Genomic DNA, 25,133 nt, shown 5'->3' with positions numbered 1-25,133 from the left:
AGGTGCCAATCCTTTGTAACCCGTGCGCCCACACAAAGTACGAAACACAATAAAGCCGTGTGCTCTCCGGTGGGCGCACAGGTCTGGTGGTGATGTCACGGTCATGGCACCTTACAAGGATTTGTTCGCCTGTGGAGGAACATGGCATCATCGCCCCTTGTCTGTTTTGTCAAAGCGTGTTTACGTTTTGCCCTTATGTGACTCAGGAGTATTGGTTGACCAAGTTCGGTTGGTCGCAGAAAAAAAACCCCACAGGAAGTGCCGAAGTTACGCTGTCAGTGAAGGACAGACATGACAGTTTACATGTCTGGTCCATGCAGTAATTATTTATGTCAGATAGGATATCCAAAGTGTGGGATCATTTCGAGAGCGTAAAGGATGACCCCAAGAAGGTGACATGTAAACTCTGCAGGCAAACGTTCACCTATCATTCATCAACCTCAAAAATGGCTTATCATTTGAAACATGTAATTAGCCTAATGTTAGCCACTTAGCATGGCAGCTCGCTCTATCGTTAGATAACCTAGATAAATATGTGCTATTAGGCTTATCCAAGTGTTCTTGGGGAGTGGGGAAGCTAAATTAGTATCTTTCTTACTGCATGTTTAACTTAATGTACATTTCTCTCTATAAATTAACACAATGTTCAGACAGTCCCCTTGCTGTTTCTTCTGACACATTCAGGATCATTACCTCTTTTCCCGGTGTTGCTGTGGATCACTTTGTGCGTGCGCTTGTAAAATTTGTATTTTAAAGGCTCATTATTACGGTTTATTTTTCTCTGTAATGTAGAACAGTATTAGCAATATTACAACATTCTTATAACATTCTTTCTCAGCCCTGGAACTCAAACCATTTTCTGATGCCCCCAAAAATTTTTATATAGGCATTAAACCTATTACAGGGTTAGTCCCAATGGAGCAACCTGAGGTCAGATGCCTCACTCACAGCAAGGCCACAATGGCAAAAGCTTTTCTTTTTTTCAACAACTAACCATTCCGAACAATAAATAAAGCAAAATATTACAACAATATGGAGTAAAAAAGTTTTTATGAAAACAAAAATACAAAAAACAACAACATTTGATCCAAGTCTATTTAACTTATATGTACATGTGTTTGTGTGGGTAGAGTTACCCACATAGACATTTGTATGTTACCGTCGAACATGGAAATTGCTATTTTTCACATGTCAACTACCCAAATGTAAACTGACAACCAAGAAGACAGTAAAAAGTGTGAAAAAAATAAATACATTTTTAGACAACAAATAAAAACGACTGCAAAAAACACAGTCTAACATCAAAAGATAGACAGGTGCATGCAAAGATGCATCATGAAACAAAGAAGCAAATCACACAAGCAGACACAAACAGAGAGATTCTCGCAGCAGGGGAGTGGAAGACGGAGAACAGAAAACAGAGTGACAGTAAGACAGTCTGTCAGAACTGAGCATCATCTGTGCCTAGGTCCACACAAACACACATCCACACAAATGATTCCTTATTCTTCAGTAAAATGACATAATAATACAATTTAATTTAAAATTATTCAATTTAATACCATAATATTAATATCATAAGGCCCTCATATGATTTCATTACATGCTGTTTTGAAGTAATAAAAAGTCTATTTACAGAGAATTTAATTAGCAACAAACACTCATCTGTTTATACATTACTACATCAGTGCGGTAACATACAAATCCAGTTGTTCTGTTATTGTAACACATGAACAGAGGAGTCGTACAGTAGATCGATCTTGGTTTAATACTCTCATTTATCACAAAATGTTAAGCAATAACATTCATGAAAAAATTCTTGGTAACATCTCTAAAGTAAAAATGTACATTCATTACAAAATACGATCTTAGAGGACATAAGAAAACACTATATATTGTTATGAAAAGTGCAAAGGCCTTTCCCCATTGAAATGTAGATAAATAATCAAATATCACTATTGCATGGTCTACAATAGTTCAGCTTCAATATAAAAGACATAACACAACACTATATGGCTATTTCATGAGCAAAAAATAAAATGAGAGGAGGGAGAGCAGAATAAAAGACTATGCTCAAGTCTTTTCTGGTTAAGACAGAGGCTTAATAAAATGACAAAGTGCATTTCTTAAGGAGGACTGTGGTGTACTTGGGTAAGGAAAAAAACTTGCAAAATGCATTAAAGCATTTCTTCCCATACAGACATATCCAATCCTGTTTGAAAACATCTTATGACCCCATCTCTGATTGTATGGGTAAATATTTGCCTTATATATGCTGTTTTACTGATGGGGCAACAGTAAGGTGAATCCTGTTCGGCTCTTCTTGAAGTCTGCTGTAGTCTGTCCTGACTTGGTCTCCACAGTGATGGTCTTCTGTTTACCGCTCATGTGTAGCTGGACCCCAGTGGAGCACACTTTCACTGGCAGAGGAGTATTCTTCACTCTGAAATAAACACATATGATAATGTAATTACTCTAAATTGTAGAATACATTCCAAACATAGCTGTGACAACTCGCCCGGCTCTCAGTGGCCTTTAAACATCAATCATAGCTTTGCACTCAGTTCTGTTTGCTTTGATTTTATAGTAGTTCATAATGAGAGTCCAATAAAGCAAGGTCACGGGAACAGATTTTGAACAGGGGGTGCTGCGGAAGGACGGACATTTGACGTTTTCGTCATTACTTTCGTTACCGAGATTAACACAGAATATGACAGTTTGACAGCACTTAACAGGGGGTGCTGCAACACCGACAGGGGTACTGCAGCACCCCCAGCACCCCTACTTCCCACAGCTATGCAATAAAGGAGCTTTATAAGGAGATTAGATACACACCTGCCCTACTACACAGCTGCACAGGGTGACTTAGCCAAGTCATGTTAACAGTAAACCCACTCATCACTCCAGCTGCTTTAATTAAATGGGTACTGCCTAAATGGAGGCGTATGCTAAGGCAAGCATCACATTTACTATTGCTCAAAATTTGTGTAACTTATTCAAACGTGCCATTTTAAGCATGTCTAGGATTGTGTGATCAGCCTATTATGTCAGAAGTTCATACACTGTCAAGTGAGGTCCTAATAGTCCCATTTGAAGCTGTCAAACATAATGTTCTATGTTGGACAGAACAGATGAGAAGGAACACCTATACTGTATGATCTTGTCCCTGTTCCCTGAATGGATGATTCTCTCTCTTCCTCAGAGTATTCTCAGAGTATCATTAAGTCTCTTGAACAGGCAACTATTACACAAAAAGTCTCTCTTTCTTGTATTTTCTTTATCATACACAAAAGTATAGTACACAAATGAACACATATTTAACAGGTAAAGTTTAAAGAGGCCATATTCTATACCACACGTATACTTTGAATTTCTTGCACCAAAACAATTTAGTAATGTAGCAATTACAACACATTTGGTTATACATGGCTCCTCCTTTTCTTTTAAAAAGAGCAAAAATGGAGGTTACAGTGTGGCACTTACAATGGGAGTGCACAGAGCACATTTTTGGAGGGTTTAAATGCAGAAATGTGGAGTTTATAGATTTATTATAGCACCAACATTAAAGGATAAGTTCACCCCAAATGAAAATTCTCTCATCATTTACTCACCCTCATGCCATCCCAGATGCGTATGACTTTCTTTCCTCTGCAGAACTCAAATGAAGATTTTTAGAAGTATATCTCAGCACTGTAGGTCCATACAATGCAAGTGAATGGGTGCCAAATTTGTTAAGTTCTTAGTCTTTAAGTATTTTTAGAATTTGAGTTGCAAATCATGAAAAACAAATACATCAGCACAATCTCTGAGAAACGGACTTCAAACGTATCCATTTTAATAACAGTAACCTAGATAACAATTCCTTAGCTGGCACTCGCAATTGTAAAAATGTCACGAATATTGATTTATGCAATTTTTGGCGTTTTTTGATCATAAGATCATATTCATTTGTTGAATATGTCTCCATAGTACATTAAACATTTGTTATTTCATGTCCAAATGAAAATACAGTTGATACAGTATGTCACCTTTAAGAATGGATAAAAGTCTATGAATGTCTTTATTTTTTTGCCTTTGTTTCGACTATCATTCTTGGGTGGCAACTAGCATGGTGAGAACTGGTGACTCTGTCTCCTTCTGTCAGGATTTCCTTCTCCACCCCACCCCAAGCCATGCAGAGAGCTGCACAGACTTCCCTCATAAGCCTTCCAACAGGTGGACGGCAGTCCGCCAGGAAGAAGTGGGTTCTGGGTCACGCAACCCTCCGGTTCTCTTATTTCCTTTCTGCTAAACCCTCCACTCAGCTGTTCTATGCGGGACCAAAGCCATGATGTGCACCCACCAACCCACTGACCTTCTGCGAGGCCTCCAAATGATTCACCAACTCACCACAAACAGATCAGTGAAACTTGAGACTGGGGCACATTAATTTCTGAGTATCTAAGTCTCTAAAGCATCCAAGTGATATCATGTGCTTACTGCTATGAATGTACTTTAAAGTTTGGTTCAGGCTTAAAGTTGAGATTTTATTAATATTTATGTAAACTCAACAAGTATGTGGTGCAGTGCTTTTCATCAAGAACTTCAGGAGGCCTACATGTTCTCAATGATGCAGACTTGCGTATGTGTTGACCTGTTTTTCTTGGTACATGGCACCCCGACCAAAGAGAAGATGCTGCAGTCAAGCTGCATTATTTATTGCCAAGGAAACCATACCGACAGAACTGGGACGCAACAGCAACTCCTTACGGTTCCTGAGCGTCCGCCTTCCTTCTTCCAAGACTTCCTTAATTTTCTTTAATTCATCCTTTGTTTGTACTGCTGCTATATTCAAATGTGAGCGTACATCTCCATTTCCATTATGGTGAATTATGTGAAATTCTGTTTGGCCAAGCCTGAAAAAAAGTTCTTCAGACTGTCACTGTCAGTCTGGGTTTTTGTCTGACAGGAGTGTGGCATCATCGTCCCATGTTTTTGTGTTTCATTGTCTGTTTTTGTGTGAGTGCACAGTTTTGGTTATATTCCCTGCCATGCACTCTTTGGTCTGTCTTGTTTCATGTCGGGAGCACGGTGTCTGGATCCTGACTTCCTGTCTGGTTTGGTTTCGGTTTGTGCTAGGATCCAGACACTCATGCTCCATGTCAAAAGTTTTTCTGTCTCTGGCGAGCTGTCTTCATGTTGTGCTGAGGTTACTTTGGTCTAAGGTGTTGGGCGTGTCCTACCTTGTTTTTGTCGTCTGTTGCGTGAAACCTGTACGCTCAGGATTCGTTTAGTGTGAGAATGCGTAGCATCGCTTTGTTTGGGGTTGCTACGCATTCACTCGTCACGTTTTGTCGGTTGGTATGGGCGTATATTGTCTTACTGTCTTTGCAATATGCACTAATGCCGTGTCTGCTTGTTTGATTATTATTAGTTAATTTGCCTCACCTGCCCCCTATTAACCCGTTTGATTTCTCTACCTATTTTAGCCTCCTCGTGTGTACTGTCCAGTGCCAGTTCGTCTTGTTTTCAGTCGGTCTTGTGTGCTTGTGTAATCAGACTGTCCTGTTTGTTGTCGAGTCAGTCCTGATTCAGATTACCCTGTTCAGTCCGGTTGGTCCTGATTCCCTGTCTGTATGTCCCAGGCCAGCTCCGTGAAGATATTCTGCATTGGACAGATATTTTTCCCCAACGGGGTTGTTTATGTTTGTTTTTACCTTTTTTGTTATATTAAAATCATTTAATTAAATCCTTTGTTTTTTATAACTCTGCCTCATCATTCCCTCTGTATTCCTTGACAGGTACATTCCAGACTGTCTATGCCCACACTACCATCCCTTAGAGAAACCAACTCAGGAACACATACAGAGTCACAGCAGTTTGTGTCCCTGGGACCCAGCTGTCACTGTGCATATATTCTGTTTACCATTACACAAGAGGCTTGTTTCATGAAGCTAACTGAATAAAATAAAAAGTTTTCAAGTAAGTTTAAGGTCAACAAAACCACAAATGGGGTTATGTGATCTCAAGACTCTAGCTGTAAACCTCTCTATCAACTCAGAGTTTGATGGTAAGTTCATTTTTAACCTTGAAGTGTGCTTTTATTTGGAGCAAAATATACAGGGGGAGTCACTCCCGTATTTATTGTATCAAAGATGTTACTTCACTCACAGTATCTATTTGCGATCTGTAACCCAGAATAAAACCTGCTATGGAGCAGGTTAGCCATGTAACAAATGCTACTATGGCAATGAATAGCTGTAAAAAGTAAAAAAAAAGTTATTTCTTCTGAAGAACACAAATTATGATTTTTAGACTAATATTTCAGCTCTGTAGGTCCATACAATGCAAGTGAATGGGTACCAAAATGTTCCAATTGTTTCTCACCCACACCTATCATATCACTTCAGAAGATAATAGATTTAACCACTGGAGTCGTTTGGATTACTTTTATGCTGCCTTATGTGATTTTTGGATCTTCAAAATGTTGGCACCCATTCACTTGTATTGTATGGACCAAAAGAGCTGAGAAATTCATCTAAAAATCTTCATTTGAGTTCAGTAGATGAAAGAAAGTCATACACATCTGGGATGGCAAGAGGGTGAGTAAATGATGATAATTTTCATTTTAACTATCCCTTTAATAGATCTAAGCCATCTGAGGCCACTAAACTCTCTTCCACCTTTCCCTCAGCCACATTATCTCTGTTTCATACTCAATGAAAGAGACTTCTGCATCTCTGTTGCTTCTAAAAACCATTCTCACCTCAGGCTTTCAGCCATAAATCTCACACAACATCACTTCTTTCACCCTTCTCTAAAACTGTCAGCCATTTCCCTGAAGGGAAAGGCTCTCAGGGCAGGAGCTTTTAATGCACATCAGCCAGCAATAAAACAAAACAAAACTGACAAACCCTCTCTGAAAGAGAGACAGAGAGAGACAAAGGTGATGCATAGATTGGAAACGACTAGGGAGCTAGTATGAGAGAAAGAATGAAAGAGAGCCAATATGTCAGAGAGAGAAAACGGGAAATGAGAAGAGGGAGGACGGCACATAACTAGAGGTGGCAGGGAGTGCAGACATTAAAAAGGACCGTTTCATTAATAACAGTGTCATCTGGGAGGCCTGGGTAGCTCCGCAAGTAAAGATGCTGACTACCACACTTGTTTGAATCCAGGGCGTGCTGAGTGACTCCAGTCAGGCTTCCTAAGCAACCAGTTGCTAGGGAGGGTAGAATTCACGTTGGGTTAACCTCCTCGTGGTCTCTATAATGTGGACTCACGGTGGGGCACGTGGTGAGTTGTGCGTGGATGCCACAGAGAATAGCGTGAAGCCTCCACGTGTGCTAGGTCTCCACGGTAACGCGCTCAACAAGCCACGTGATAAGATGCGTGGGTTGACTGTCTCAGACACGGAGATAACTGAGATTCGTCCTCTGTCACCCAGATCGAGGCGAGTCACAACGCCAGCACGAGGACTTAGAGCATATTGGGAATTTGTGCTACAGAGATCCTGAACTGCTCCTTTAAATAAGCCATAACCTGTAATATATACATTGCATACTGTAGTTATGCAGCTAGGTACGGTTGCACCAGCTGTGCATAAGGTCTCATGTAAGTAAACTAGTTAGTTTTTAACTAAGTCAGTGCTTAATTTGGTTGCACCACCTGTTCTTCAAGGAGAACTATTATGCAAAATTCAAACCTATAAAGATAAAAATCCACCCAGTCCATTTTTTTATTTATCCCCATTAATCATAAGCACTATCTCAGAACAAGCCATTTGCAGATTCTGTACAAAGTGATGTCACTTGGTACAGGCCCTGCCCATGACTGTTGACGGACACTGTCGACGGACATGTTGGTTTGTGTGTGTTGTTTCGTTATAGCGCATAGAGAACGTTGTAACTGTATTTGTGTGTGTGTGTGTGTGTGTGTGTGTGTGTGTGTGCGTGTTTTTGTGATTTACGAGGACAATTTTGTAAGTTACAAACTGGTAATTACAAGGTTATTATGCTAATAAATGTGATTTATGAGGACATTTGTAGTGTCCCAATAATTCAAAACGCTTAAAAATCATACTAAACAACGTTTTATTGAAAATGTAAAAATGCAGAAGGTTTTCTGTGAGGGTTAGGTTTAGGGGTTGTGTTAGGTTTAGAGGATAGAATCTATAGTTTGTACAGTATAAAAGTCATTATGTCTATGGAAAGTCCTCATAATGATAGGTAGACCAACACGTGTGTGTGTGTGTGTGTGATGCTCATCCATCGTTGCAAAACTGCCGAAAAAACTAATTTATCAAATAACCATTCAGAAACATCCTGGTTCATTCTCAAAGTTGTTACTTCTGACAGAGTCTCTGACTCCGGTTCAAACATATATGGCTGAACAGCACTATTTTCGCTGTAAGTCATTTTGCTTATGATGTCTAGTTATCCGAAGAAGAGACTCCGCCCTAATCTGGATATGGGGCGGGGAGCACCAGCTCATTTGCATTTAAAGACACACACACAAAAACAGTTCCTTTTTATTCCCACCCAAAAATTGTCATCTTCAACATCTGTAGGGTATTTTGAGCTGAAAGTTCACAGACACATTCTGGGGACACCAAAGATTTAAATGACATCTTGTGAAAAGGGGCATAATAGGTGCCTTTTAATGCAAGACTTAAAAAGTAGGTTGTAAGCTCTCCGTAAAGTAATGCGTAGTCTCATAATATGACGTTTATCTGTATTGATCCAATAAACTGCCTTCAAATTTGTACACAGAAGTGTTAAAAAGCCGTGAATTTCAGTTTGATCTTGTTACGGTTGATGTTCAAACCTTGTCTGCTCATGTAACTGTCAGTTGTAATAAATTAGATCCTCATTAAAATATGATACATAATAAAAGTAGATTTGATAAATAGTATATTTGCCCAGTGTAAATAACGATATTATAGGTACTGTATCTAAAATACATAAGGGGTGATAAATAAATACTAATACAACAGGCTGAAAAAATAGACATTTATTCATTTTAATATCCTATATATTTTGAAGGTGTTGAAACTTGACACCGGACGAAGCACTCTGAAAACGGCACCATTTGAACGGTTCCATGCTGAATAGTTGCTTAAAATTAGTTTTTTCTCTTTCAAAAATGTTTAGCGAGTGTAAATGTCAACATCATACTGTATGTCGAATGGACTGAAGCCTGTCACGCAAAACATGAGTTCATTGATTTCCTAAAATATCAGTCTGCTTTTTTATTCCATCTGTAACTCCTGGTCGAAGGCTGCCATAAATATTTAGTTTATACGTAGGGTTACATCCTACCTAAGTTTAATGGTGCAACGCTCAAATATTTGGTAGTGCATAAATTGTGACTTAGTGCCCATTTATGCCACATCTAGGCTAAGATTTAACTTAGGTATAGATGGTGCAACCGGCCCCTAGTGCTCACAACACTTGCACTATTTATTATGCCAAAATGTAGTGTCTATAAACTTGCTCTGTAAGTGTGATTATCATAGTAACACTATAGCAAACATAGACAAAAAAGGCTTGTGTTTCTCTTAACAGCTCTGTATGTACAAAGTAAAAGCCTTCTGGGCCCTATGACAAACCACAACAGTCATAAGATGTCAGGAGGGACCATTAAAACTACACAGATCGCAACCCATTTAAAACACACTTAACCACACGCACTCACATACACACTCCATCACCTCCAATGCGGCTCATCATCTCTCCTGCAATCCTAATTAGCACTTCCTCAGCTGCTTGGCAACTATCGTTGGGGTAACAGCAGCATCTGCGTCTCACAGAGGTGTGGAGGGACAGGCTGTTTTTTTTGCATGTGGGTGGGTGCTGAGCGAGTGTGAGTCAGGGGCAATGGGGGCAAAAGAGCCAGGTCAAAACGGCTGTCCAACCTCTAAATTATGTGACCTACGGCAACACCACTACAGCAAAAAAAAAATTGGAAGAACAGTTCAACCAAACATTAGCATTCTGTCATCATCTACTCACCCTTATTCTGTTTCAAACCCTTATGGCTCCCGTGGTACATGGAAGTATGTTAGGCAGTATGCAAAGTCTCAGTCACCATTCACTTTCAATTTACCTTTTTTCAATCCAATGATAGTAAATCATTCTGCCTAAAATTTTCTTGTTTTCCAAGAAAGAAAGAAAGGGTGGGTAAGTGATGACAGGAGCTTCATTTATTTAATCAAAATTAAAATTCTGTCATCATTTACAGGTACTCACCCTCATTGCTTTGGGTGAGGAACATAATGAAAAATATGTTGCTAATCAAAGAAAATATTTTACTCTAAGCTCGCAAATCTCATTCGCACTGACGCTTATTCAATCTTTTCGTACTGGGGTTTAAGAGATGCGAGAACCAATGCCGTTTGGTCCTTCAAACATGGTGTCAAACACGGTGTCACGCATCTTGAGCTTTTGAATTATGATCTGTTTCTAAAACAAAGCTATCGTATGGCTTCAGAAGATCTGGAATATAGTGCACAAGTTGACCACTTTATGGTACGTTAAAGAGACAGTTCACCCAAAAATGAAAATTCTCTCATCATTTACTCACCCTCATGCAATCCCAGATGTGTGTGACTTTCTTTCTTTAGCACAACACAAATGAAGATTTTTAGACAGGATATTTCAGCTCTGTAGGTCCAAACAATTCAAATGAATGGTGACCAGAAATCAGAATGTCCAAAAATGACATAAAGGCAGCATAAAAGGATCTCATACGACTCCGGTGGTTAAATATATGTCTTCTAAAGCAATGTGATACATTTGGATGAGAAATAGATCTATGTTTAATTCCATTTTATAATCAATATCCACCTTTTACCACCCACAACCAGTAGGTGGCTGAATGTGAAAGTGAAAGTGTAGATTTACAGTTAGAAAATTACATTTTGACCTGTTTCTCACCCAAACCTATCATATTGCATATCTATGACCCGGTGCTGTCAACCTCTTGCATCTTGAACAATTCTTGCATCTTCAACCGTTTGCTTTATGTGTTCAACAGAAGCAAGAAAGTCATACCGGTTTGCAATGACATGAAGGTGACTGAATGATGAGAAAACTTCCAGATACATTTTTGGATGAACAATCCCTTTAAATCCACTCAAAGTGTTTACAAAATTGCTGCCCTTCTGACACTTTCATCAGCATTATAACAACAAGAACAATCCTTTGTTATTATGTAGCAAAATTGTAATACTACACTGACGGGTTTTCAAATCTATGAGCTATATTAAGGCTCTGGAATTATTAAAAAAATTACAGTGACTGACTTAACAAAGGTGGTATCAGTTATATAATCATATAGTAATCACACAGATTACTTCTAGCTTAGTTAAGCCCCAGTGACTCTAAACTTACATCTTGGAAAGTTAGGCAGAGCTAATCTGTTCATCAACTCAGAATACACAGAATCACACCAATGTAGGATTACGCAACAGGCTCTTCCTTCCAAAGGGACGACAACACACATATACACACACACTAGGGGTATGATGTCACACATGGCAACAATAGAGCTGATTATTCTGGTCATAATGTCTACAGATGACACAAGCACAAACAAACTCGTAAACCCCCGGAATGGCACATACATGCACAGATACACGTATCCAGTGATGCTTAAAGAGACAGGTGATTCAAAAATAATAATTTCCTCACCCTCATGCCATCTCAAACTCATATGACTTTCTTTCCTCAGAACACAAGATTTTGAATGATGAAGTCCATACGTCCATACGTCCGAAAGTCAATGTGGTACAAAAATGTCAAGCTCCAAAAAGTACATAAAGGCAGCATAACAGTGATCTGAAGTGATATGATTGCATTGGGTGAAAAATATAATACAATTAAAGACCTTAATCACTATAAATCTTGACATCCGGTCAGATTGGATTCAAGATGGTGATTCTTTGACGCTGCACGTGGAGGCCCGGTGTCATTGTACATCAACAAGACGTAAGAGTACAAGATGATTCTCATCAAAGTTTTGGCACCTATGTTATATTTTAAAAGTGTCCCAAAAACTAAACCTGTGAGTCTATGATATGAACTCGCATCAGCATTTTCAAAATAGCCCAAATGGGGGTGAAAATCGCGAACCTGGCAACACTGTTCCTAGTTGTGTACAGCACTCTGCCCATGCGGAAGAGTGAGAATGAACTTCTCTCATGAATGCGCCAAGGAGACTGTGGATGTCAAGATTAATAGTCAATAAGACTTACAGTTTAGCCAGATCGTATCACTTCAGAAGACATGGATTAAACCACATCATCCGAATTACTTTTATGATGCCTTTATGTCCTTTTTGGAGCTTCAAAGTTTTGTACTCCACTGACTTACATTATATGTAAAAAACACCTCATACATCCTTCAAAATAATAGAAGAAAGAACATCATATAAGACATATTGAGACAGCATGAGGCTGAGTAAATAATGAGAGAATGAACATTTCTGGGTGAACTATTTCTTTAACATACTGTAGCACGGCCCCATCAACAGATGTGAACAACAGAGCAATATGTGTTTAGAGGACAGTTCATCTAATAAACTGTAATCAACAAACTCACATGGTGAAATGTTCAGATACACTGAAGATGTTTAAAGGTATAGTTCACCCAAAAAAATGGAAATTCTGCCATAATTTTCTCGCCCACGCACAGAAAACACGAGCTAATATAATAATTATCTTCTGAAGTAGTTAATTGCATACATGTACAGTGCTGTATACATTGAACGTTTTTAAAGTCACATTAAGTTGTCTATCAAAAACAATGATTTGCCCCACAATTTGCACTTAGACTTGATTGATAGTAAACCTGGGATAAGCTTTTAAGCCCTTTGCACTGCCTGCAGAAAGCTCTGTGAACTGTTTTGCAACTGGCAAAGTGCAATATTAGGGAACAGATCAACAAAATGACAAATATGTATATTGCAATTTTTAACTGCACCATATCATGCATTAAAACATAATACAACATAACAGTGTGTTATTACTTTTCAAAGCAAGACTTTCAAAAAGACTTGAGGCCGAGCCATATCTAGGGTTTAGAATGTGTGGCTCTTTTGACTAAGGAAATTGATCCAATCAGAACACCCTCGCAACCACATTGCAACAACACCTTCGCAGCAGTTAGTAGAATTTTGGCAAAGATTGTCACATTACAGTTGATTCTTGTGTACAGCCTACAGAAAACAACAGGTATGATGAGTGTCAGGACAATGGCAAAGTTTAGGTAGCGCTGACAGCTTTCTGTAAAACCTAATATTATTATTTTGCTGCCTTGCAAGCACTGGTATTTCCTTCAGGAATTGCAAATCTAGTTTAGCAGCTGATATAATGGAAGGACACCTGAGATGAAAGAAAACAAATTCCGAACTGGTCATATTTGGACGATAGTTCGAGAGCCCTCTTAGCTCCCTAAATTTCTCAGTCTCAAAGAATACAGCTACAAAAAGCTCTTAATATCCAACCCAACACCCCCTTTGGCCATCCCGTCTCCCCCAAAAAACACACCCAGCTGTCTTAGCAGATGGCCAAAGAGGGGCTTAATCTCCCCAACACACACACAGACTGGAACTGCCTTTCCACAAACAAACACAAATGACATGGTCATTATGTCGGTCCACGTCAGGTGAGGGTGCGTGACCCACAGGAAAGGTCACAGAGTTTAAAGAAAGGCCCAATAACAAAAAGGAAAGAAATTAAATTAAAGGGATAGTTCACCCAAGAATGAAAATTATCTCATTATTAACACACCCTCATGCCATACCAGATGTGTGTGACTTTCTATCTTCAGAACACAAATTAAGATTTTAGAAGAATATTTCAGCTCTGTAGGTCCTCACAATGCAAGTGAATGGTGGCCAGATCTCAGAAGTTCCAAAAAACACATAAAGGCAACATAAAAGTAATCCATACAACTCCAGTGGTTAAGTCCTTGTCTTCTGAAGGGATATAATGAGTGTGTGTGAGAAACAGATCAACATTTAAGTCCTTTTTAACAATAAATCTCTACCTTTGACCAGCGCCAACCAGTACTTGGGTGAATGTGAAAGTGAAATTGTAGATTTACAGTAAAAAGGACTTAAATATTGATCTGTTTCTCACACACACACTCATCATATCACTTCAGAAGACATTGATTAAACCACTATAGTCGAATGGAATATATTTATTCAGTGAACTATAACTTTCAAGTCCACTGTCTGATAATTATGGTTTGATGAATGAACTCACACCTTGATTGGACTTTATAAATAACACTGGATCGATTGTGATAAAACTCTCAGGTGTTATGGAGGTCGTCATCTTTTATATGTTGCCACCATTACTATGGTTACAGAATACGGGCTTGAATTTGGTTATACTAACAGGTTTTCAGGCACTACTGTTAGCTGTTGTATGAACAAGGCATTATCAGCCTAACACCTGTAGGTAAACCCGTAATCAATCATTCTTACCTTTATTAAAAAGGAATAATCCAGTATATTGTTTTAAAAAAGCAATGCTGTGCACTGCTGAGGTCTCTTGTTGTGTGGGAATAGAGTGAAAGCACGTGTCTGCATTGTCATCTGGTCTGCCGCCCACCCCTCACACATGCTCACACAATATTTGCCTTCCTCCACACTTTGACAGACCCCACACTATGACGTCTCCTTTTGATGATGTCGTAAAGGGAGCACGACCCCAAGCATTGACTCGCAGATGGCAGAACAATGGGTTCAAGGCAGACATGCAGGAGCAGTGATTACAAACACCCACTGAAATGGGTGGACTGGAAAGAGATATCTGCCCAGGATTTTACATAGAAACTGGTTTGGTTGGTCTCTTTTCTGCATATCGCATATAGCGCCGCCGTTTAGTGGCTCATTTCACCTTATAATTTGGCCCCAAAATGCGTCAGCCCACCGGGAAGATGCCCGGTATGCCAGTCCTGCCCTGCCGACTGACCTACACACCTGCAATACACTCACTCACAGAAGCAATATATACACAACCAGACTATTGTCTGCTCCAGACATTATCCTTTTGGGGCAGGTTATGTGAGACAATGCCAGGAACCTGGAAATACCATTGAATAAATGAATGTGTCTCAGGGACATACTTTTATGCAAGTGTGTGTACTTACAGTACTTAGCTATAGGTTTGGGACACATCTGTACCCAGAAGTGAGCAAAATCTGACAAAACCTCTCTATGGGGAAATTTGTCCTCATTTGGAAAAACAATCCTTTTTTTGTGTTTCTAATTTCTAAGTCATTTAGGATAAAAGCATCTACTAAGTGACTAAATGACTTGTGCAGCTTCATTCATTATAATAGGACTGATCTATAGTCACTTTAAGACTATATTAGTACTGCACATATCCAGCCGTCTCGCTTCACTGAAACGGTTCATGCATCCATTTGTGGTTGCTTTATTGAAGATCTAAACACTTTCATTTCAGTTAGTTCCAGTCATCCAGAGAGCATCCAGTCACCGAACAACATGGTCCAAATTTCAATAATGGCATTTTATGAAAATCATGCTAAAGTTAGTAACGATAGTCGTGTTAAAGTCGCTATGAATGAAGCGTCTCCACTGTTGTTTTGAATGATTTTGACAACTAGTGGAACATATTCAAGGAACAAAGAAGTAACTTCCTTAAACTGACAAACATTCCTTGAAATGGTCTATAGATAAAACATCACAAGATTTCTTTAAATCTTAAGTGTTTATTTTTTACTTAAATACGACGTTAAAAAATGTTAATTGTTGAAAGTGGGTAAAGAAGAAATATTATGAAGACTAAGAGGTAGTGAGTTCCATAGCTTAGTAGCAACAACACAGAAAGATCTACAACCCAAAGTGGACAGTCCAAACCTAGGGATGGCCAATAGACAAAGTTCAGAGGATCTAAGAGACCTTGTGGGGAGATGTGGGTGGAGAAGATCGGACAGGTAAACTGGGGCGAGGCCGAATAAAGCCTTAAATGTGAACAGAAGTACTTTAAATTGTATTTGGGGTGCAACTGGCAGCCAGTGAAGGTCATGCAGAAGAGGGGTGACTTGGGCAGAGCACTTTGTAAAGGTGAGAACTCTTGCTGCTACATTTTGAGCATGTTGTAATCTAGGAATGCTTTTTTTGGACAGGCTAATGAACAGAGCGTTGCAGTAATCAAGACGTGAGGTGATCAGAGCAGTAACCACTCATTTGTGAAATATTTATATTTATATATATATATATATATATATATATATATATATATATATATATATATATATATATATATATATATACATGCAAAAATATGTTTTTTTTGTTTGTTTGTTTTTGTTTTTTGGCTTACACAGAAAAGATTTGCACACAAAAAGTTTTTGAACTGTAGCATCGTACCTTAGATACAAATGAAATCCACCCCTATATCCTCCAAAAATGAGCTTAAAAAACATTTATGCAGTAATCACAAACGACTGTGATTGGTGCATCCTGACAAGTGGTGAGAAAACCTTAACAGGTGCCACGTGACAACACTGTTAATGTTCTGCTTCAGAAGAGGTCGGACAATAATTAATAAATAATTTTTTTACAGTAAAACCTTACTCACTGTTGTACATTTCTTAATGGTTTCCCTTATTAAACAGAAATGTTTAAGGGATTATATTCAACACCCATAAGTCATTATCTTAGGTAAGAGGAAATCATGCTTTAAATTTTATACACTTAAAGGAAAAATGTAAGGTGTTTCATGCAACTGGGCCCAGCTCTGGTGTGTGGGTTAGGTTTCTTGTACTTATAGTTAGCGTTATATAAAATAAATATATCTCTATGGTATGTCCCCATTAAGAAGTGTGTGTGTCTGTGTGTGTGTGTGTATGTGTTTACAACAATACAAGCCCCTAGGATAATATATTTTTGGATTTTTGTGGATTACTAAACCATAGAAAAACAAAGCTAATTTAAAGAGGAGGCTAATTAAAGGAACAGTTCACCCAAAACCACTAATGATGTCGTTATTTACTAATGAAAGCATAAATTGCTATCAAGCTCCAAAAATGATAATAAAGTACCATAAATATCATAAAAGTAGTCATGTGTGACGTGCGGTATATAAGTCTTCTTAAGTTATATCAAAGGAGATTTATAGTAAAAATGACTTAAATATTGATCTGTTTCTCACCCACACATATCATATCACTTCTGAAGACATGGATTTAACCACTGGGGTCGTACGGATTACTTTTATGCTGCCTTTACGTGCTTTTTGAAGCTGAAAAGTTCTGGCCATCATTCACCTGCATTGTGTGGACCTACAGATCTGAAATATTCTTCTAAAAATCTTAATTTGTGTTCAGCAGAAGAAAGAAAGTCACACATCTGGGATGGCATGAGGGAGAGAAAATTATAAGAGAATTTTCATTTTTGGGTGCACTATCCCTTTAAATTTGCTGACATACAAGAACCAATGGCGTTTGGTGTCATCAGCATAAAACCTGGCATGACACGTCATCATACGCCATATTGAAATATACATGAACTAGAATGTGATTTTCATTTAGGGGTGAACAGGTCTGAAATACTATTAATTAATTAAGGTGTGCAGTTCACCACTTGTTGTTGTTTATTTTTTTTGGTCAAAACTAAATTCTCAAATTATTTTTACATCCCTCCATAATGGCTAATAAGCTATATATAAATAAGTATTGTAACTGGGTAGGAATGCTCTTTATATGAAATGTAAGGGCAGGGGAACATGTAACAGATCTTACCGTGTAAAATGGTCAGTGAGGACGCCCACCAGCTCCCCAATGCGATCTTGATTTGGGTTCAGTTCACCCCTCTGCAAGTGCACTAAAAAGTCATCCTGAGATGCAGTGTGTAGCGCCACCATCTGATCACTGCCACTTGTTACACTCAAACCAACGACCTGTGGGATTGAAGAGATTGTTAACAATAAAACACGTGAAAACATGCGACACATTGCATTGCATATATTGTTGCACAATGAATTCAAAGTCCTATTTACATCTAATAGATCCATCTTTCTTGATTTCATTACAACAATCTTCCTACTACTGGCATTCAGTCAGCCTTAATGCAATCCAAGTGTGAAAAGCTCCTTCACAATGCACTCACTTCCTGTGCTTTAGCACATGATTGACTCAGTAACCTTGAGAATGAGTAATATGCTGGAGATAATATGAATGAATGACTTGATTGTTGGAATTACTTGAAAAGTGTGACCAATCGAACTTTTGCGTCAGCAAAATTTGTGTGCTCGGCTGGTATGCATGATTCTTAGATTAGAAACAGTCCTGGGGATGCTGTTTGCATGTACATGAATGTGTCAATTAAAGGCGGCAGAATTGACATTTTTGGGTGAACTATCCATTTAATGTGTGTATTTGTATTTGTATGCTTTCTTTTGAGTATTGGGGAGTTTGCGAGTGTGTGTTTGTTCGTGGGATTTATTAAAGGTTTACTGTAGGCTGTAGTGTGTTTCTATGCATGCATAAATGCAAACAGTTATGAGCTGCAGTAGGTGCATCACAGCTGTGCTGTAGAGGAAGGAGAGTGTTCAGGCACTGTTAAGCCTCTTTACTGCCTCTTGGATGGACACACACTAGCACACACAAACATATGTGCATATACACACAAACACACACACACACACACAAAGGTTAATCGCTTTGTGCCCCGTGGTACACGTGGCTGACCTTGCTGTCTGAGATTTTGAGAAGTGAGAGTGAGACAGAGAACATTGTTCCTGTGTTCCAATCACACATACAGACACACACACACATGCCTAAGTACACATAGACCTAAATAGCACATACTGTGTACCCATAGGCCCAGACGGATTCTTCAGAGCTTTATTTCCTTGACTGGCTTTTGACTTTTTCATATAGTCCAGAATTTGTCTGGAAATTGGAGGGAGAGACATGGGGAATTGGATCGGGTCATGACCCAGTGCGGATTCAAACCTGGATTCCAATGAGCACATCTTCTCGCTTTATGCCATGAACCTTGCATAGATAGTCATATGTAGATACCTTATTAGCAGATGTTTCAATGGACCGTGATACTGTTTACAAGGAGCTCAGTCTGAAACATCTCCTCCTGTATTCAAACAGCTCTCCTTGTTCGCCGTTTCAAGATGGCGCCGCAGTTGACGTATCCAAACCAGCCGAATGAGGCATCTATATATTCATATATATAGTCCTCTTTTGTAAACAATATTGCGCTTCTGTATTCGACCCTCACATTTTTGTTTTGTAAAAATAAGTTTTAAATGTTCATCTATTCCTTACACACTCCTAGCATTTCACTTCAGAAGACATTTATTTACCCACTGGAGTCGTATAGATTACTTTTATGATGCCTTTATGTGATTTTTGAAGCTTTAAAAAAATCTTCATTTGTGTTCTACAGAAGAAAGAAAGTCATACACATCTGGAATGGCATGATGGTGAGTAAATGATGAGAGAATTTTTGAATGATGAGGTGAACTACTCTTTTAATTAAAGGTAGCAAAGACAAACAATGTATTCAGAAGAGTGTGCACAGATGAAGAGTTCATAATAAGACCAGGAATATGCAAAATAGGGCGAATTTTGATTTCATGTTGACTTTAGTTGAGTTTTATGGGTTGATGCTATTGTGCTCCTTGCACTTGAACAATGTCTGGTGGAATTCGGTCTAAAACAGACGAACACATTGATTAAGGAATACCATCACATGTGTAAGGTTGCCCTGCCTGTGTCTGCTGCTCTACAATAACAACTGACACAATCAGCCAGTGTGTTAATCAGAGTTGTAGTGCGTCAGTCTATGGTGAAATGAGATTAAACCCACAATGTGCTGGGCTGTCACAAAACAATTTCATCATCTGGGACTGCCTGCAACCATCCAGTGTGGTCTGGCTTGACCTGAGAGGGTTGGGAAAGTTTATATTATGCACTTGGATTGTGACCAGCTAGATGCAGGGCTGCAAGGGATGCTGGGCGTATTTAATAGGATAAATTCTACAAAAACTCAAGAACATGTATAAAGAAGAAATTGTGCTTCGCGTAAAGAAAGCCAATCTTAGGATTATTATGATTTTTTGAATTGTAAAATTATTATTGTGACAGTTATGCACCTTGACCCCAAAATTCTATGACTACATGCAAAAAATAAAAAATTAAATACAAATGAAAATAATAATATTATGTTAAAAACTTAATGTATTACAGTAATGAGAATCTAATAATAATCATTATTAAAAAATTATGCGAATTACAAGTTAAAAATAAAACGATTACGGTAATATGAATCTAGGGGTGTTGTTATGAAAATAATGTTGTAAAAGGAATATAAGGGAAAGGAGGAGGCGAGAACCGGCTTGACAATATAAATAATAGTTTAATAAAAAACGTAACCAAAAGACAGAAACACACACATGATGGTCAGATGCCTTAAACAATCTCTCTCTCTCTTGCACCACATTCCGAAGTCGGCCTTTATCCCTCTCTGCGGATTGATTAGCCTGATAAGGGACCGGGCGTGTAGAGTCACCACACATAAAAATCCATAAAAGTGACATTACTTCTGATATTACTGCATATGGTTTTCATGGCATCATCAGTTATTTAGATATGCTTTTATGTATTCAAAATCCATGTAAACATCATAACTAAACTACTATTATGTGGAAAGTGATGTGTTAAACAGGTCTGAATAATTGGTATGATTCGGTAACATACTGCAGTGAATGTTGTTCATCTGCAGTTATCGCTGAAGTTCCCCATCGTTTCTCTCTCTCTCTCTCTCTCTCTCTCTCTCTCTCCCTCTCCCTGGGATGTCTGATCTGTTTCCGTTAGTCGTGTAAAACCAAGGGCATCATTTACGGGTGGAAAGGGTGACATGTCCCACCCACATTTTACCTTTGTCCCCACCACTTTTTGAAATAGCTTTCATCAGGAAAGTGTCTACTGTGGAAGAAATATCTCCAGTTCTTGAGCATTTTGTTTTGTGTATATTATAAAAAGTGACAATTCAGCACTGGAGTTTGTTATAATGAGCACTAGTTGCAGATGCTATCAATGACGTAGATTGACAGCTGGCAATGTTCTCCTGCACCAATTGGCATGCTCTGCTGTAGAGCAGCTCACGCTCCTTTCCAGTTAAATTGCAAAGCAAAACGCAAAAGAAGTGTCCCCAGCAAGGGCAGAGCACGTGTATGCCTCCCCTGGGCACGGGAATCAGTTTGGGGGACAGGCATAGTGCTGCTAGGATTACCGTGACAACCGCTGTGGCAGCAGTGGCGACTTGACGTGGCTGCATGACATGACGTGGTAGGCGTGGATGCTGACTCGTTTGGCTGGCTGGTAGAACAGAGGCGGGCCTGGACCGTGGAGCAGTGGTGGGCCTGGACCATGCAGCAGAGGCTTGCTTGTGACATGGAGCAGGCCAAGGCACGGCTGTGACATGGCATGGAGCAGGCCGTGGCATGGCATGGAGTAGATTGAGGTGCAGCTGTGACATAGCATGGAGCAGACTCAGGCTGTGACATGGCATGGACCGTTACGTGGGACCCTGGCTCGGCGGCCGTGACATGGACCCTGGCTCGGCGGCCGTGACGTGGGACACTGGCTCGGCGACCGTGACGTGGGACCCTCGCTCGGCGGCCATGACGTGGGTCCCTGGCTCATTATCTGCCTCCCCCACAGTGAACCACTTATCACTAGGGCAAGGTCAATATACTGAGTCAGGCTACAAGTACTTCAACCATCAGGCATCAGGAAGGAGACCGGCTTATACTGCCCAAAACGGAAACAGTCCTTGAGGGCAATCTCATTCAAGCTGACCCTGCAGGCCAGAGTGCAGAAGTCCTATACATATTCCTCCAGGGGTCAAATACCCTTACATAAACAAAGATGGTTACGTGGAGCCCCTTATTATTCACATTGCATACATTCATGTTACATGCATTTATTGGATCACTTTCATTAATCTCCATGATTGAGCATCATTACATCTCAAACTCTGTCTTACTAAAGCCATCATTATTTATTTTAGTAAATTCTGTAATAGTTAATACATTTCAACACCTCCACAAGGTTACAAAGAACTTTCATGAGTGTTAGTATTTCCACATTTTCATGTAGAGAAGACAAACTCCTGGACATACAGCCATGGCCAAAAGTATTGGTAGTGACATAAAGTTTGTGTTTCGCAAATTTTTCTGCTTCAGATTATTGTGGTGCTGATTCACATTGTTTCTGTGCAGAGTTACATTATTACATTATTGTGCAGAGTGATCAGATGCATTATAAATAATTGCAAAATTATTTGCAAAAAAAGGTTATAATTTCACTAATTATATCAGCAGCATCTGGGAAAGTGTGAATGAGTACTAGTCAGGTGAAATCACTATCATTCTGATTGGATTATAAGAGCAGACAGATTGCTATAAAAGGAGGGAAGAAGTGCTTCCAATAATTGTGTTCTTGTTAGCAATGTTACCTCAAAAGAAAGACATGCAGCCATCATCGCTTTGCATCAAAATGGCCTCACATGCAAGGAAATTGCTGCAAAGAATATTGGACCTGAAAGAACCATTTACAGGATCATCAAGAACTTCAAGGAGAGATGTTCAACTGCAGTGAAGAAGGCTTCATACCAGAATGTCCAGCAAGCGCCAGGACTCCTGAGGAGTCAGCTATGGAATCATGTTACCACCAGTACAGAGCTTGCTCAATATTGGCAGCAGGTTGGTGAGAATGCATCTGCAAGCACAGTGAGGTGAAGACTTTTGGACAATGGCCTAGTGTCAAGAAGGGCAGCAAAGAAGCCACTTCTCTTCAAGAAAAGCATCAAGGACAGACTGAAATTCTGCAGGAAGTACAAGGATTGGACAGCAGAAGACTGGTGCAAAGATATTTTCTCTGATGAAGCCCCCTTCCGATTGTTTGGGACATCTGGAAAATCGATAGTCCGGAGAAGAAAAGGTGATCGCTACCATGAGTCCTGTGTCGTGCCAACAGTGAAGCATCCTGAGACCATCCATGTGTGGGGTTGCTTTTTATCCAAGGGAGTGGGCTCTCTCACGATTCTGCCCAAAAACACTGCCATGAATAAAGTATGGTATCAAAACGTCCTGCAAGAGCAACTTCTCCCAATGATCCAGGAGCAATTTGGTGATGATTCGTGCATTTTCCAGCATGATGGAGCACCATGTCACAAGGCAAGTGTGATAATGAAGTGGTTCAGAGATCATTACATAAAATTTTTTGATTTGTTGCCAGGCAACTCCCCGGATCTTAATCCCATAGAGAACATGTGGTCAACCCTCAAAAGGCGAGTGGACAAGCAGAAGCCCACAAATTGTGATCAAATCCGAGCACTAATAAGTCAAGAATGGATCGCCATCAGTCAGGATTTGGCCCAGAAGTTGATATCCAGCATGCCAGAGCGAATTGCAGAGGTTATGAATAACAAGGGTCAACACTGTAAATATTGACTCTTTGCATAAATTGAGAGTTTTTGCCAATAAAATCCTTTAAAACTTATGAAACACTTATCATTGTTTTCCAGTATACCATAGAAACATGTGAAAAAAATAATCTACAAATACTGAAGCAGCAAACTTTGCAAAACACAAAATTGATGTCACTGACGATACTTTTGGCCACGGCTGTATACAGTATTGGCCAAAGTAACCAGCATCCTTGGACAGCTTCCGTAAAAATTAAGTTCAACTTTATAATGAGCGATCTATGTACTGGTTAGGGAAACAGGTGTTACTTTGCCATAAAATAACAAGCAACGTTAGTTAAGATGATCGTAAAATCTTAAATTGCAGTGTTATCAGGAAACCTGGCAATCGCTAATTATTTTACGTTGGAGTAATGCCTAATATGTTGGTGCTGGACAGCCTATATGCAGATCCATGCGGTTCTGTTTCAAACAAATTTTGTGGCGGTAAGAAAGACCGCACATATAACTTATAATGCAAATTTGCTTTTATGCTGATTTAACAGAACACATCACCTCTGTGAAGTTGGCACCCCATATAATTAAATAATCACCAAAACTATTTCATTAGTTTGTGCTGTGTTTGTGCTGATTTGTGCCGCAAATATTAACGTTTTTGCTGGTTTGGTGTTTGAGATGTTAAGCATTCTTTTTTGGGCTGTGTGACGTCACTTTCCACCCCACGTCGTCCGAATCGTTTCAAACCAGTGTCATTTGTTTGTGCTCGATTTGTGCTGTTGAAAAAACCCTGTAACTGTGATCCTTTTTTAAATATAACAAAACAACTTTTTTAAAGAACAGTGACGTCACTCTCCACCCCATGTCATCCGAATTGCTCCAAACCGGTGAAATTCGTTTGTGCTCGATTTGTGCCGATTATATCCGTTATATACCACCACCCCCAACAATTTTCAAAACAAAACAACACCCATGTGTAAAACATACAGATATGGATACAATTGCAGGTTTAAAGTGTGTGTGTGTGTGTGTTTGCGATTGTGAAGGTAGGTTCATACTGTAACGTGTAACCAAATCCCCCCTCTTAGTGTATCACATCAAGACCACAGACAGAATGTAGGTCAGACACACACACACACACACACACACACACACACACACACACACACACTATTATGGTCACTGAATTCACTCAGACATGGATTGAGGTTTGTGTTGCTGGTCATATGAAGTATTACTTTGGATCTAACGAGAGACACCTAATCTCAAATTACTTGTTAGCTTTTGGCAAAAATCCACAGGCTGAAGACAAGAGACATGCTATGGAAGGCGATAAGGTCCAAAAGACCCCGGGAGACAGAGTGATTGCAACAGACAGAGGCACTGACCCACATTGCATGCTTGCATAAAACACAAACCCAGATAACAACAAGACACAGATTTCAGGACCTGTGTCTGCTTTCTTGGCGGGGCTGCTTTTCAGTTTAGACTTAATACTTAAAGAAATAGTTCACTGTAAAATGTTAATTCTGTCATAATTTATAAACCCGCATGTCGTTCCAAAGTTGAATGTCTTGTTTTCTTCCATGGAACTCAAAACAAGACATTTTGAAGAATGTATTGACTGCTCTTTTCCATGCAATTACACTGAATGGAGACTGGAA

The 25,133-nt window shown here is 39.3% G+C and overlaps 1 protein-coding gene across 1 annotated transcript in view; it reads right to left on the bottom strand.

Annotated features, from left to right (window-relative positions):
- Positions 1 to 1,090: 1,090 nt before the first annotated feature.
- The window catches only part of LOC127650683 (unconventional myosin-Ig-like), a 72,029-nt gene continuing 47,986 nt past the window's right edge, over positions 1,091 to 25,133 (bottom strand). The window contains exons 21-22 of the mRNA XM_052136272.1: positions 17,763 to 17,920; positions 1,091 to 2,443 (exon numbers count right to left, since the gene is read on the bottom strand). Of these exons, the coding sequence (XP_051992232.1) occupies positions 2,281 to 2,443; positions 17,763 to 17,920 (321 nt within the window). The 3' untranslated portion in view covers positions 1,091 to 2,280. The remainder of the gene's footprint in view (positions 2,444 to 17,762; positions 17,921 to 25,133) is intronic.

This window comes from Xyrauchen texanus, chromosome 10 (genome assembly GCF_025860055.1).
Source record: "Xyrauchen texanus isolate HMW12.3.18 chromosome 10, RBS_HiC_50CHRs, whole genome shotgun sequence".
NCBI lineage: Eukaryota > Metazoa > Chordata > Actinopteri > Cypriniformes > Catostomidae > Xyrauchen > Xyrauchen texanus.
Note: the sequence above shows the minus strand (reverse complement) of the source record. Positions and strands in the feature narration are given on the sequence as shown.